The sequence below is a fragment of the Rhododendron vialii genome, chromosome 8a, assembly GCF_030253575.1.
Source record: "Rhododendron vialii isolate Sample 1 chromosome 8a, ASM3025357v1".
Lineage (NCBI taxonomy): Eukaryota > Viridiplantae > Streptophyta > Magnoliopsida > Ericales > Ericaceae > Rhododendron > Rhododendron vialii.
Genome location: NC_080564.1, coordinates 16,426,746 through 16,443,203, shown reverse-complemented (window position 1 = coordinate 16,443,203; position 16,458 = coordinate 16,426,746). Strand labels below are relative to the sequence as shown.

Sequence of the window (16,458 nt, the reverse complement as noted above, 5' to 3'; positions counted from 1 at the left end):
AAGGTTTCTGGAACGGAGCCCTATAGTAGTATTTTTTTTTTAGAAAAAATGATATTGGAACTCCAAAAATTAATGCAGTCACTCTAAAAACAAAAGAAAATGGCTTTGAAATTACATTAATTTTGGAGTGTCTGCATCAATTTTTAGAGTGTAAATACCTTTTTCCTTTTTTTACTACTCTTATAACATATATTTATTATATCATAAAATTTTTGCTCTCCAATTTATTATATTTGTACATTGAAATAATTCTAGCCTAAGACAGTTAAAGTATACCAATCATTTTTTTTCTTTAGGTTACTTCAACTATTACGTGTTTATTTTTTATTTATGAAATAAATTGAGAGATGGGAATGTAAAATAATCATTTTTTTTAATCAAATTAGACCAAAATTATTAAAATTATAAGTAGCTATACACGAATAAATATCAATAATATTCAAAAGTATGTATATATACAAAATAAAATTTTAAAAATTCGAGACGCTCGGAGAACCAGGGCTGAGGGGCCCCATCCCCCGAGCTCCAACATAACTTTGCGCCCAGCGTATGTATAAATCTTGGGGAATTGATTTTCATACCCTTCTTTTTTTATATCAACACTCTTTCTTGTTTTTAGCAAAAAAACGTTTTTTGTAAGAGAATAAATTCTTTACACCGTCGGTATAAACATTTGTTTCCTTCAAATCAATTGCATTGCGCCACATTGCCATATTTTATTAATTGGGACTACTGTTTTGACACATGTTACAATACAATTAATTTGAAAGAAATAAATGTTTACACCGGCGGTGTAAAGAATTCATTCTCTCTTTTTGTAATCCCACTTGTTGAGACAGAATAAATAACCTACAAAAGTAAAATGTTGGGCCCGGAGTGCCCCCATGGATTTGGTTACACAATGTCACTCTCTGCGACCGCTCTAAAAATAGACTTGCGGATGTGATGTCAAATGTCGTAAAAGACTTAATTGAAACTCTTCCTAACACCAATTGGTGCCAGGAAGTCAAGGATTCGAGTCGCGGGAGCGTCATCTTGAGGGAAGGACTGTTGGACCCGAAGTGCCCTCATGGATTTGGTTACACAATGCCACTCTCTGCGACCGCTCCAAAAATAGATTTGTGGGTGCAATGACGAATGCTATAAAAGACTTAGGCTCCGTTCCGAAAACCTTCTTAAAAAATAAGTACTTATTTTGCCACTTCTAATTCAAAAATAGGGAGGGACATTCCACAAAATCCTTCTTAAAAAGTTCATTTCACATTTTCAAACTCAAAAATAATATAAATGAAAAAAAAATTTAATTTTTTTTGCACCGTATTAAAGATCTCAATGAGATCTATCAAACAAGATCCATAGTAGTAGGAAAATTTTTTGCGTAAATATATGATTTTTGAGCTTGAAGTTGCCTTATAGAAAAAATAAGACTGTTGCTATGATAAAATGAGCGCCGGCGGAGGGAAATCGTACCCACGGCCTTGCTAGGCCGTCTCCTGCCATCGGACGGCCGATCCGAGCCGTCCAAAAATTCTATAAAAAAAAAACAAGGGGGCCTGCGCAAGAATCAATGGCATCCGAGGTGTGTAGGGTGCTTGATCCGAGCACCCATTTTCGGTGTATATATGATGGATTGGCCGTCCGGTGGCCGGAGAAGGCCCAGCGCCCATTGGTACCTATATAAATTCTACCAAAATAATTACCACCCTTTTTATTTTCCGGAACAACCCTTCTTATTCAACAAAAAATAAGTTCTTAATTCCTTTCTGGAACACAGCCTTAATTGAAGCCCTTCCTAGTTGCTACCACCAATTAATTTTAGGAGAGATAGTGAAAAATCGGTCCGACATAAAATTTAAGCAAAACTAAGAAGGGAAAAAATTGGAATAAAGGAACAAAAATATATAATCCTTAAATATCTGATTGCCCTCCATGGAGGATCTGATCTTCACGGCAATTTTCCATCTGGAGCATATCAAAAAGAGGGTCGGATATCTCCTTAGGAGTTGTTCAGCTAAATAAGTCATTTGGCTTGTTTTTTTGTTTTTATTCAAAAAAAATTCTCATTTATTAGTTTTTTGTCAATTTTTTGGGGATTATTGCTTCTTCATGATAAGAGGAATCTAAAAAGTAAAAAATTACAATTGAAATCCTTTTTTTTAATAAAGACGAAAAAATTGGCTTATTGGCTTATTTTTATCTTTATCCAAAAAAATTAAGTTTTGATCGTAATTTTTTACTTTTTAGATTCCTCTCGTCATGACAAAGCAATAATCCCTAAAAAAAATTGACGAAAAACTAACAAATGCGAAAAAAAATTAAATAATGACAAAAAAATAAGCCAAGTGGCCGGCTTATTTAGCCGAACAACTGTCCGAGGGTATTTATGTGTGGGGGTGACGGAGGAAGAAAGGAACGTATTTTGTTGAGCCCCAATTTTGCTCTTATGAATCTAAAAATAATACTTACGATATTTGTTGGAGTTGATTTTTTACAGGACCCCCATAAAATATTATTTTAAAATTTATAGATATTTTTTTGTATTTTATGTGCGGATTTCACAAAAAATATTATGAATGGTCTGGTGGTTTGGTGTAATTTACGGAGTATGTAGGATGTCATGGCAGCTGCAATTCTAATCAGATCCACGTGATGTTGACCATTAGGTTGATGCCCAAAAAAAGCCAATTGGCTTTTTGATTTTTTTTTATTCAAAACAAATCGCGTTTATTAGTTTTGTGTCATTTTTTTTATAAATTATTGATTCGTCTCAACGAGAAGAATCAAAAGGTAGAAAATTATGACCGAACCCAAACTTTATTGGAAAAATTCCAAAAAAACTAAGAAGTTTTTTTTTTTTTGGAAAACTCAGCCTTAATACATGGATGAAAAGTTACACGTACATAGAAGACAATCAAATTCATCAAAATACACCTATCTACCCTCGAGTATCCAAAACAAAATCAAATTGGAGGGGCAAAGTCGCCACATTTGGTATAAATCAGAGACCAAAATGGAAACTATTCGTAAGGATGAAGGGTGGATTTGGCTTCAAAAGTCAAATAGTAACTTATTTTTTGTCTTTGTCTAAAATAAAAATCAGAAAGTCTATTGGCACAGCAAATCTATGCACAGATTTCTATGTGGGGCCCACTAAGGGTCCCACACAAGTGATCCGAGCCGTTCATTATGTTTAAAATATTTTTTCAAGGGCCCTCGCGAAAAATCAGCTCAATCCGATACCTATAAGTACTTGATCTAATCGTCTAACTTTTCATTCTCTAAAAACTTGAATGAAAAGTTAGATGATTAAATCAAGCACTTATAAGTATCGGATTGAGCTTATTTTTTGCGAAGGCCCTTGAAAAAATGTTTGAAACATAATGAACGGCTCGAATCACTTGTGTGGGACTCGTAGTGGGCCCCACATAGAAATCTGTGCACAGATTTGCTGTGCCAGCAGACTGGTTCCAAAAAAATTGCATTTGTTAATTTTGCATCAATTTTTTTTTGACTTATTGATTCGTCTCGGCGAGAGGAATCAGAAAAATATAAAATTTTGATCGAAACTCATAATTTAAAAAAAAAAGAGACAAAAAAAATTGTATTTTTGTCTTTATTCAAAAAATTATGAGTCTCGATAAAAAAAATTTTACTTTTTTCGATTCATTTCATTGAAACGGATCAATAAATCACAAAAGTTTGACGCAAAACAAACAATTGAAAAAAAATATTAAATAAAGACAAAAAAGAAGAAGTTACTACTTATCTTTTCAAATAAACAAACAAATGGGTTTGTGACATTAATGTTATCCCTTGTTCATAATAAGGATGAAGTGTGTCGTATTGTACACAAGGTTAAAGCATTCACATTATAATAAGTAAATGTGTGTGGATAAACAAATTTAACAACAATGCTAAAAAAACACTATATATTATAACAAGCAAAGTTACAAGTCTTTTAGTAAATAACCAAATTTCACCTATTTCATAATCAAATTTAACAACTTTTGCTAATAATCAAAACTCAATAACTCAAAAACACCCCCACATTGGAATAGTCTTATCAAGACAAATAACTTGGTGTGGTCGGGTGTATGATTGGAACTCGTTTGCGATTGGACAATTATGCATTGTGTATTGTGGGAGGTTTTTTTGGTTAAGGATGTAAAAATAAACAATGTGAAAGTAGAGGTTGTTAAGTTTAATTATGAACTAAATGAATAATCAAATATTGCTGACGCGGCACATTTTGATTTTAATTTTAATTATTACCATTCAGGATGCTCTTAGATAAAAATTGCGCATAAATAACAAATGGGTTTGCGACATTACTGTTATCCCTTGTTATAGTATGTATAACCATCACTGGATGAGGATTGAGGACAAGCAAATCGTAGGCAAGCAATATACAGACAAGAAGACTGGGTAAGGATGAGATGGCCCCACGTAAAATGGGTCCATTACTTACGGAAGAGTCTATAAATGGTCCATTGTTTTATTTTGAATTGAGTATAAACAAAAATGGTCCCACTCTCCCAGTGCACTTTCCAATTGCCCCAAACTTCATCGGAGTATGTTTGTTGGAAAAGGTGCCATGGTCTGCTAGCCTTATCGGCTTATCCTATTGTTTGTTTGATTATAGGGATATAGGCGCATGTGATTTTTGGACTGCAAGAGGTGTAAAATGATTGAATATAGTACGCCCCCATCCCATTTGTTTGGTCTTTTTCATTATTCGTGTTGTTTTTGAAAAACTTAATTGTTTCGGTTTATAATATTTTTTTATAATTTTGAAAACTTTGTATTATAGATTTAATCGAAAACTATTAAACAAGATTTATATTGCATATTTTTTAAGATTTATATTAAAAGATATAAACAATTAAAAATTGACACAAATATCGAAAAAGACTACAGAATTTGGGACGGAGAGAGTATACGATAACGTCTCAGAGAAAGGAAAAAGATGGATTACAGGACTGACTAACATGTATATGTACGTATGTACAATGGCGGACCTAAAAATTTCATCACATGGGGGCACATATTTCTTGAGCTTGAAATGGAATTTAGCATAATATTGAATTAAACGTTAGCATTCAACACAAAAGTTTGTAAACATAGTACAAAATCTAAATATGTATGTATTTTTTATGTATATGCAGGCACTGGAACTAAATCATAATGTCATAACCATGTATTTTGGAATTAGTATCAATAATTTTGGATTTTGAGAGAAAAAATAACTTGAGAAACTTAAAATTTCTAGAGGTTTAAAGCAAATTTAAATGAAATATAATTAAAAAATTAAGTGCTTCAATTTTTAATTCATTTGAATCGGTGCAAAGATTTTATTTTTTTGATAATTTTATCCTGAATGGTCATAATTAATTTTTAAATCTAGAGCTCTCATAATTAAATATCAGCGCTTCATTTGGGTCACAAATTAATTATGACTTTTAGAGCATCTCCTACCCATCCTCCATAACTCCAAATTTTCCTCCATCCCTCTATTTTAGAGGAAAACATCACTCCTACCCACCCTCCATATTTTCCTCCATTTTGGAGGATTGAGTTTCATCCTCCGTATATAAATTATGGAAAAAAGTTTCAGAGGATCCTCCAAAACTACTTTTTGAATATAAAATACAAAAAGTATTATTGAGTGAGTTTGAATAATGATGGAAGGAAAAGTGAGAAAGTATTTGAAATGGAGTGTGGATATAGAGATATAGATGATTGTGATTGGAACTTATATAGATAGTAAAATCCACTTTATTCACTTTTTGACTAAACAATATTAATTTGATCCTCTAAAATGAAGAAATAGATGATGTTTGATTCAAGATCGGAAATCCTAATCGCAAGGAAGATTTGCAGGGAACCACGCAACAAAAAACTCATTCGGGTCTATTTTGGGTCCCCGCCCTACGAATCCAAAAGTAATATTTATCGATGTCCATTGGAGCTGACTTTTTACAAGGCCTCATAAAATAATATTAAAAAATTTATAATATTTTTCTAGATTTTTGTGGGACCTGAATGGACCCGAACGAGTTTTTTTTCTTGCGTAATTCTCGGCAAATCTTTCTTGCAAATAACAAAGCCCATTGGAGTTGCTCTTAGGATAAAATGATCAGAAAAATAAAATCTTAGCATCGATTCAAACAAATTGAAAATTGGAGCACTACGGTTCCCATCTTTGAAAAATATTTTTGATGTAATAAGTGAAGAGAGATAGAGAAAATTATTGAGAAACGTGCTGAGAGAAAAATGAGTTTCTCAAAAATGGGAACCAAACAAAGCATTAATTTTTTTAGACTGTTTATATATTAAAAAATATGATTAAAAATTTACCTTAATAAAAGCAACATTAGAAAAAACAAGGAGCAAGAGTTTGTTTTTTTGCTATCTTTTTTTGAGAAGGCCATTCACTGGCAAACCCAGTCATTCTCATTCGGTGCTATTTTGGAAAAACAAGAAGCAATTTAGATCCATACAAGTTGCAATGCATTTTAATAGAAGCAACAATACTGCTTTTCAAAAATAAAAAGTTTTACAAGACTACACCTTGACAAGCCTAGTCGTTCTCGTTAAGGTGCTAGTTTTGCGAAATAGGGAGCAAAGTATATTGATACAATGTTCATCTTAGTTTCATGAAAGAGCAATAATATGTTTTTTTTTTCAATAGTGGAAGTTTGAGAAGACTACACACTGACAAACCCAGTCGTTCTCATTCAAGTGCTGCTTTGAAAAAACAATGAGCAACTTAAGTCCATACAAGTTGCAATGGATTTCAATAAAAGGAGCAAGTGTTAAGCTTCTCAAAAATAAAAAGTTTGAGAACACTACATACCGGCAAACTCAATTGTTCACATTCAAGTTCTATTTTGATGACACATGGAGCAAATTATATCCTGGCAAGATGCAATATTATTTCATAGAAATGAGTAAGAGATTATTTTCCAAAAAGAAAATGTTTGAGAAGACAAAATCGACTTTTATTTTCACAATAAAAGTTAGTTATTTCTAGGAAAATAGATCAACACTGATAGATGATAATATTTCGATAACACAAATAACATTCTCAAAATTTACAATGATCATATATAAAGTTATTTCTAGGAAAATAGATCAACACTAATATTTCGATAACACAAATAACATTCTCAAAATTTACAATGATCATATATAAAGTTTTACGGTTAAAAAGAACAAATGAACGCTAACAAAAGATTACTTGTTTAAGATCAAAATTTTTAGAGGGGATTGGAGTGGGGTGGGTTTTGAGGGAGGAGAGAGAGATGATACGAGAGGCAAGATGAGGGGTGGGGTGTGTGAGAGAGAGGGAGGGGGGAGGGGGCATGTGAAAATAGTGTCATGTCATTCGTGAGAGAGAGGGGGCATTTGAAAATGGGCGCTGCTATTCGCAGCCTTCTATTTACTCCCATAGCCCGTTAAAAATTTTCAATTATACTCGACAGTTAGTTACCGAAATTGAGATATATTTTCAGCGTCCAATTACCGAAATATAATATTTTTTTCAACAGATGTTTACCGAAAATGCATGTTCGGCAGTTGTTTACCGAAAGTTGAACATATTTTCGACATGTAGTTACCGAAATATAATCTTGTTTTCAACAGCAATTTAACGAAATGTTATTTATGATTTTCAACAATCATTTACCGAAATTTAGTGGGCTACGGGAGTAAATAGAGGGCTGCGAATAGAGACGCCATTGAAAATAGTGTCATGTCATCCATTCCATTAGAAAAATGACGAAATCTAATAGCCGGTGCCAGAATTTAAAGATTTTTGTGAACTTCTTGCATTTAAATGAAATAAAGTGGAGTATAGGTACTTATGAAACATTTGACTGAAAGTTCAGGGGCGAAGTAATTTGTTCAACGCAATCCAACCGCCCGAATTATTTTTACCAAGGGTAGTTCGTATTCCTTCTCTCTTCCCTTCTCCGATCCTCTGTCCCCCCAACTTAACATTCCACAGGCCCGATCCAACATCGATCCAACTCTCTCCCATCTCTATATCCAACACCTCTACTAGCATCCTACACCGTCACACGCAAGCTCTGCCTCCCTCGACGCCGTCGCCTGAACCGGTAACCACCTCCTCTCTGACTCTCTCTTCTCGTCTCCTCTCTACATTTTTCAGCCTTTACGCTTCCTGCATTTTTTTACTGCTATCTGAGACTAAAGAAAATAAAGCTAAAAAAAGAAAGAAAGAAAGAAAGGTGGGCCTCCGATCCCTCAATAGCTCCGCGGGCCAATCTTCATGAAATGATTATCCCGACTAGGCAGCGCTTCAATGTATTGTAAAGTTGAATTTTGAGCCGATGCACACCGAATTGAGTACTAAATTGATGGAGGAGAATATCCTCTCAACAGATCCTATTATGGCACCTACCTTGACTTGATCTCTCTCTCTGTCTCTCTCTCTCTCTCCAGATTTTGCACCAAGAGAGAGTTTCCGTGAAATTCAAAGACATAGGAGAGAGAAAGAGAAAGGGAGGGGTAAAAGGTCAATGACTAGAGTAGGGGTTCGCATAGATTTTGTGAGTGGAACATAACTTTCGGGGTTTACATTCAACATTTGCTTTCTGCTATTTTTCTCTGTTTCCTTCTAGACGAAACTGAAAGCTATAGTTCCCTTGACATTTCTCAATATCTCTCTCTCAAACTGCACTTTTTATCATCATTTTGACTGTATGTCTGTAATTGATGATTATTTGAACTGTGTTTTTGCATTTTTAATGCCCCACCACATGCTTGATAAAAGTTCAATAAATGAAAATTCTTTAGTGTGGAGTGAGTTGAGTGATTTAGCTGTGCTTATAATGAGGTCAAATTGTATTTTTCGCTTTAACTTAAATGCGAGGCTCCCAGTTACCTAGGACATTATTTCTTAAATGCGAGGCTCTCAATTACATAGGACATATGTTTTTGCTCATCCAAGCAAATTGAATGAAACAAGGGAACCAACTACCCAAACTTTTTAGCGTAAAAGCGAGGCTCTCAATTACCTAGGACATGTGTTTTGCTCGTCCCAAGCAAATTGAACAAAACAAGGGAAACAACTACCCAACCTTTTTCTCATGAACTTGGCCATTACAAAACTGTTAGACATCATTTCTGGCATTCTTTAAGAACTTGGCATGATGAGTTTTGAAGTGTACTCAAATTATTTAGGGTGTGTTCCACTAACACAAATAAGTACTTATTTAAAAACTTATTTTTTGAATTAAAGGTGATGTATTTTGAGAGAATGACTTGTCTCGTAAAGCAGGAAATAAGTATTTAAAAAATAAGAACCTTAGCAGAACGGGGCCTTATTTTTTTCATTTGTACACTTTACAATAAGGTGGTTGTGAGTGCATAGAAATTTCTATACCTACTCTATCACAGTTGTAGTTCAACGACCTTATATAAGATTGCCCAAAGAGAGTAAGAATAGCCTGAGAAATTCGTTAAACAGAATTCTTCAAGAAGGTTTAGTGAATCAATTACCACCCTCACATGTTGAATCAATTACATTTACTAGACCGAAAGTAGGATTAGTATATTATTCCTTGAACCTAGAGATGAAAATCTAAACACATAGCAAAGGAATTATTAACACTATCTTGTGTGTGCGGCTGTGCCAGTGTGTGTGTAACTGTATATACTTGTGTGTGTATATTTCTGTGTATACATGTGCATATACATGTGTGTATTTATACGCAGGGGTGGACCCACCTTGGGGCACGTGGGGTCATGTGCCCCCACACCCTTTTAACCTTTTTTTTTTTTTTTTCCGATTTCGTATATATATATATATATATATATATATATATATAGGGATCCAATGAGGGATCCCGCACAGGCTTACCATGTGGGACTCCTTTTTCCTGATCGAATTGCGACGATCTGAGCCGCTCAAAGTGTGCAGAACGTGATTTTAAGGGTACCCGGGAGAAATCGGCAAAAAAAATGATCGGGAAGGGCTTGATCTGAACAGTTTTTTACTGAACCGTTCAATAAAAAACTGTTCGGATGAAGCCTTTCCCGATCATTTTTTTTGCTGATTTCTCGCGGGTACCCTTAAAAATCACATTTTGATCACTTTGAGCGGATCGGATCGTCGTAATTCGATCGGGAAAGGGGAGTCCCGCACGGTAAGCCCGTGCGGGATCCCTTAGGAGATCCGGACTGTACATATATATATATACACCTCGAATATGTGCAAGTAAGTAACGTTTGGTGCAGTGGTAAAATGTTGGCTTTGTGAACAAGAGTGTGTGTGTTCGAGTCTCCCCCACTCCCCTAATTATTTTTATTTTATTTTTCAAAATCCTGGCACTAGAAAATAGTGCGCACCGTGGAGGAAAAATGAAAAAACAGAAATCTATCCTCCCATAGCCAGAACCACATCTTAACTGTGCATAATAAATTATCACGCAATTCCAAAGTGCATTGAGCACTTTTTTTAGAATACATTCCTAAAATTGTATATGGCTATAATTTATTCCAATTTTTTGTAGTATTTTGACAAAAAGTTCAGCTCCCTTACTCTTTTCGATGAACAGAGAAGGTGCATCAAGAGATGGATTTGGATTCAGTGAAGAGATACTTGGAGAAAGATTGCAACGAAAATGCGATGAATATCGATGGAATGCCGTTCAAATTCTTCGAGCCCTTCGTGATGCAAGGCCTCCGTGTTGATCTCCTGGAACCTGGCCGCATCATCTGCTCCATGAAAGTACCTCCACGTTTACTGGTATATAAAACCATGAGTCTGTCCATCTCTCTCTCCTTCTACTGATTTCTTTATTTCCAATATCAAAACAATTGTTGATTAAAAATTATCAAAACATGTCAAAAACTGGGTGTTGTTGATTCTTTCCTGTCTTTGTGTGCGGGGTCAAACTCTGTAGAACACTGGAGATTTCTTGCACGGTGGTGCCACGGCGACCCTCGTTGACTTAGTGGGCTCGGCTGTTATATATACAGTGGGTGCTCCGGTTACTGGTGTTTCTGTCGAGATTAATGTCTCCTACTTGGATGCAGCTTATGCTGGTGTGAGTGCCCTACTCTACATTTATGTTCAATACATTTCACTCTATTGCTTTTTGAGTACAATTAAGGTTTTTTCCACCCTCTCTCTGTTGTAAACCACCTGAGTGTTGTGTTTTGTTGAATTGTTTATATTTTTATGTTCGAATAAGTTTTTTAGTCCAAATTCATGCATAAAACTAAAATTAAGGATGTGTACATGTATGGTTGATGTACGCTTCCCTCCAGGTTGTTACCTCGTCATCATAGTAAGAATTGGTGCGCTTGGAAGTGAAGCAATGATACGAACGTAGTCGTTATGAAATTTGAATCATGTTAATGCAAAAATTGAAAAGCAAGACACTTCTCAAGTTCTATTAAAAAACATAATGAAAAGAGAGAAGAGTCTCACTTTGAGGGGGAAGACCTCTGGTTGGCTCAAATAAAGGGGAATTTGGCTTCTTTCTGCACAATAGAAGACTATGAATGTTCAACTCATCTTTTAATTCACAAAGCTTATGGTTTGTGTTTTGATGCCCTTAATCTTGGATAGGAAAGGGAAATTGATTATGAGGATACCAAGGTAATTTTATTCCAAAGTTTGGGTTAGTTCAATAATCTTATCCAGGAAAATACTTATTTGAAGAACTTCTTAGGGTCAACATTTCCTTTTTTATGGAGTGAGCATGGAACCTTGGATTACTATGGGGATGGGAGAGCTTAGATTCCAATTTAGTTTGAGAAAGTGATTCCTCGATAGATTTGTTCCATACGCAGGAATCATGGGCAAACGCCATCACATTCCCATTTCTGCCATCCAGACTGAGACTATCTTTTTTTTTTTTTTGAAATTCAGACTGAGACTATCTTTAAACATGAAAAGATCACTTTAGCCCATAGTTGTCAAGGGCGTGAGGTGCAAACCCCTGGGGCCTAGGCGAGAGGCGCACCTATGTGGAGAAAAATAGGAAACATAGCAACACCAATATTTCAATTAATAAGCACTAAATGGTTTTAATTTCCACAAAATAGTTCAGTGATAGACATAAATAGGAGTAAATTAGATAACAGATCTAAATAGGAGTTATAACAGATATATAGGAATAGGAGCAGCATTCCCTTAATACCTTATTTATATTATCTCTTATCAAAAAAGAAGAAGAAGGAGCAGCAACAGATTAATAGGAGTAAATTAGTAATCCGGTGGAGATATACAGTAACGGGTATATGGTAAATTAGTAATGGAAACAGAGTGTGTATATACTAGTCCTCTTCTAGTAAGGGATCCCTTACTTTCCTACGGTGTGGACCTCATAGTTCGGAGCCGTTTAACTTGTGTAAAAAATCAGTTCAATAAAAAACTGTTCGGATGAAGCCCTTCCTGGTCATTTTTTTGCCGATTTATCGCGGGTACCCTTAAAATCATGTTCTAATCACATTGAGCGGCTCAAATCATCGAAATTCAATCGGGAACAATGAGGTGCGGACCGTAACAAAATCAGGGATCCCTGACTGGATCTTGACTCTCTCTCTCTCTCTCTCTCTCTCTCTATATATATATATATATATATATATATATATATACATACATATACATACATACATATAGTGAGCTTCCATTAAGGGATCTCTTAACTTGTTAAGTTAAGGACCTCCCCTTTTCCGATCAAATTTTGATGATCCGAACCATTCAATGTGATCAGAACGTGATTTTAAGAGCTCTCGCGAGAAATCAGCAAAAGATATGTTCGGAAAGTGCTTCATCCGAGCAGTTTTTATTGAACGGTTCAAGAAAAAACTGCTCGGATGAAGCACTTTCTGGACATATTTTTTGCTGATTTCTAGCGGGGACTCTTAAAATCGCGTTCTGATCACATTGAACGGTTCAAATCATTAAAATTTGATCGGGAAAGGGGAGGTCCTTAACTTAGCAAGTTAAAGGATCCCCTTATTGGAAGGGCAGATATAGAACACTTCTTGTAAGGACCTTAAGTGAGATCTTAAGTGCAGACCTCCCTTTCCCGATCAAATTTCGATGATCCGAACCGTTAAATGTGTTCAGAACGTGATTTTAAGGGTCCCCGCAAGAAATCAACAAAAAATATGATCGGGAAGTGCTTGATCTGAGCAGTTTTTTTATTGAATCGTTCAATGAAAACAGCTCGGATGAAGCACTTCCCGGTCATATTTTTTTGATGATTTCTCGTGAACACCCTTAAAATCACGTTTTGGTCACATTGAATGGTTCGGATTATCAAAATTCGATCGGAATCTATGAGGTCTGCACTTAAGCCAAGTAAGGGATCCCTTACAAGAAGTTGACTGATACACACACACCTGAGTAATCAAGAGAAGAGAAGAAAAGAGAGATCAATTGGAGAGAGAGGAGAAAGATCGATCAAAGAGAAGAGGGGGGGACTGCTGGAGTCAACTAATGAGAATCCGATTGGGTATATCGGTGATGAGAGAGTGAAGGTAACAAATAAAACCTAGCTTGATCCTACGGTTGTGATGAAAAGGTGAAAAAGCGTGCCTTTTTATCGCCTCTTGCCTGCCTGTGCCTCTTTCCACTCGCCTTGCCTTGGCTTCTACAAGGCACAAGGCCTGCAGCTCGCGTCTTGGCGAGCCTTTGACAACTATGCTTTCGCCTAATCCATTACTGATTACCCTACAAAATAGGAAAACTAACTCATTCTACTATCTAACCCACTGGCCGCAATTCTTACCTCTACTTAATTATTATCCAATGAATTATATCTAAATATCTTGTAACAAAATGTGTACTGTCCCAACCCCTTAAAATCAACCTTGCCCTCAAGGTTAAAATTACATAAAGATTATCCACCAAAATCCTGTGTTATTGTAGATAAAAAATCCACAATTGCAGAATGGTCTTCTTTCGAAGGAATCACATTTGAACAAAGAGTGATGTTATGCGTAACTTTTAAAGCAACGAGGACGTGTCTCTCTTGCTGTTTCGTACCAACATTCGGACCATGGAAATTCGTTGAGTTAATAAATGATTGCCAGCAAGATTTTTCTTTTCTTCATCTGAAGCAAATTCAACTGTGTTAGGAGTTGATTTTGCCTTGTCCTTGAGAAGCATCCCATCTGATACAATACTAAGCTCTTCTGATCGGCACGATAAAATGATCCAGAGATTTGTCAAACCCAATTGGGGTTCTCGAATCTCGATAATCTCAAAATAACTGCCTTCATTTCTTGTAAATATTTGCGTAGTGCAAGCAAAAATCTTGTGGGAAACCCATTTTGGAGAATTGGTGGCTCTAATAGCCCTTCATATGAATGTAGTTGTCATACCAATAAAAAATAGAATGAAAGAAGAGAAGAGTCCCACTTTGAGGAGGAAGACCTCTAGTTGGTTCAAATAGAGGAGAACCTAGCCTCTTTCTTTACAATAGAAGACTGCTAATATTCAACTCCTCTAGTTGGTTCAAATAGAAGATTCCCACTTTGAGGAGGAAGGGTTGGATAAGGATAGACCTAGGCATCACACCTAGAAAACCCAAGGCATCACACCTAGGGACTCTTTAGCATCACACCAAAGAAAAGATTGCATCATACAATCTTAGAGCTTGAAAGCTACTCAATTTTTATTAGAGAGATTTGGTGATAGATCCATTATAGAGATTTCATAAGCTCACAAGTCCACTATTAGTTTTGTAAGCCCACAAGTCCACATGCGTAACCTAAACCCTAGGTTACCCTATGAAAGTGTCTAAAACCCTAAACCCTATGAAAGTGCTTAAACCACTAAAACCCTATAATAGGAAAGTGCACCTTAAAACCCTATGAAAGTACTTAAACCATAGGGTACCCTACCCTACAATAGGAAAGTGTACCCTAAAATTCTATGAAAGTGCCTCAACCCTAGGGTACCCTATCCTATGGAGTGGACAAGGCCTACTATGAACTTTTTAAATTGGACTTGACACCTTGCAAAACTAATAGGTGGGCTTTGGGTTTATGAAATTCACATAATGGACCTAAGACCAATTTTTTATTTTTATTATCAGTCATCATGATGTGCCATAAGGCTTATAATCTTACTTGTACCAATTTAACTTGACTCTAGAACTTCTCAAAATATATAATCTTTAACCAACTTTAGACTCTCAAAGACACATTGAATATAGACTCTTTTTTGCCTTAATGACATGGACAAAACCAAATGACTCTTTGATCCAACTAATTGATTGCATTAATGATATGCAAAACCCAAATGACTCTTTGATCAACTAATTGACTCGAAAGACTTTGACTAGAAACCAAAAGACACTTCTCAGAATCTAGCCCATGTCTAGACAATATCCCAAGTGGACCCATGGTCAATCGGTACCCTCCAAGACCAAATGATGGTTATATTACTGGAATGCCCATGGCCACCTTTTCTGGACCGCATCAGACGGAGTATATGAAAGAGGAACAAAACCTTGGGATACTTAAGTATGTTATTGTGTAGTGTTTTACTTGTTACGCGATTCTCATTGCTGAAAAGTAAAACTATAATAGCCGCAAATTCACGTAGTAGGAAAACCATTTTCTAGTGTTTGTAAAGCTTTACATGATTGTCTCTAGGAAGAAAGAAGCTTGTCATAGAACAAGAGGCATGGGTAAGATACCTGCAAATTTTAAACAGGTTCTTTTGCTTGGCATTGGTATGAAATATTGAACATGAACTTAATGTATCCTTTCATGGACTATTTTTTCCTTTCTTTCTTTGTTCAGTTTCCTTAGTCACCTTCTGTTGTTTAGCATTCTTGTCAGTGACCAAAGTATCAATATCTCCATCTGTTGGAGAATGGTCTCACTTTGCAGTGTAGAGCAGATCTCATGTTGAAATTTGGTTGGTGGGAGTGGCAACTTCGGATTTGGCTTGTGTTTTCCAAATGAGATTATATTTGGTCGGTTAGATTTCTCGATGTAGACTGTGGCTCTGGTTTTAGTTTCACACAAATTTTTTGGTTTTAGAGAATCCAAAACTTGAAGGTTAGGAAAGAAGAGAAACAGGCGAGATGGTAGGCATGACAATATCATCTAATTATTTGGCATTCACGGAAGAAGGATGCATCATATGTCAAACTTTGGCAGTTTCTTTTACTTACCACTATGTTGATGTCCATCTACTACTTAGTGACCCAATATTGAAAAATGGAAGCCCTAGAAACTGAATGTCATTTCGTGCCAAGTCATATAAATAAGTTAGCTAAGATTATGTGGGTATGAGAAGTGGGAAGAGTACCCGAGGTTGCCCTCTGGGAATGTGGTGGTTACTATGATGACTCAGGACTGCCAGACGTGGAGGAGGAGAGAGCTCAGGGCAGCCTTAGAGAGAGAGAGAGGAGTATGGTGTTAGGTGTGTATTGAATGCTTGTCTTCAATGAGAGT

General features: G+C 35.8%; 1 protein-coding gene across 2 annotated transcripts; it reads left to right on the top strand.

Moving 5' to 3' along the window:
- Nucleotides 1–7,863: 7,863 nt before the first annotated feature.
- Nucleotides 7,864–11,236, top strand: LOC131336468 (uncharacterized). 2 transcript variants are annotated; one of them, XM_058372325.1, is made up of 3 exons: nucleotides 7,864–8,120; nucleotides 10,584–10,774; nucleotides 10,932–11,236. In XM_058372325.1, the coding sequence occupies exons 2-3, from the start codon at nucleotides 10,601–10,603 to the stop codon at nucleotides 11,166–11,168; spliced, it is 411 nt and encodes a 136-aa protein (XP_058228308.1). In that variant the 5' UTR covers nucleotides 7,864–8,120; nucleotides 10,584–10,600; the 3' UTR covers nucleotides 11,169–11,236. The 2 variants fall into 2 exon arrangements, with proteins under 2 accessions (XP_058228308.1, XP_058228309.1); XM_058372326.1 differs by having other exon boundaries at nucleotides 10,559–10,774.
- The last annotated feature ends 5,222 nt before the right edge of the window (nucleotides 11,237–16,458 follow it).

Excerpts from the sequence above, each read along its gene's own strand:
- LOC131336468 (XM_058372325.1), top strand. The coding sequence starts at position 10,601 with ATGGATTTGGATTCAGTGAAGAGATACTTGGAGAAAGATTGCAACGAA. Across the intron at positions 10,775-10,931 it reads AAGTACCTCCACGTTTACTG|AACACTGGAGATTTCTTGCA; the intron begins GTATATAAAACC and ends CAAACTCTGTAG.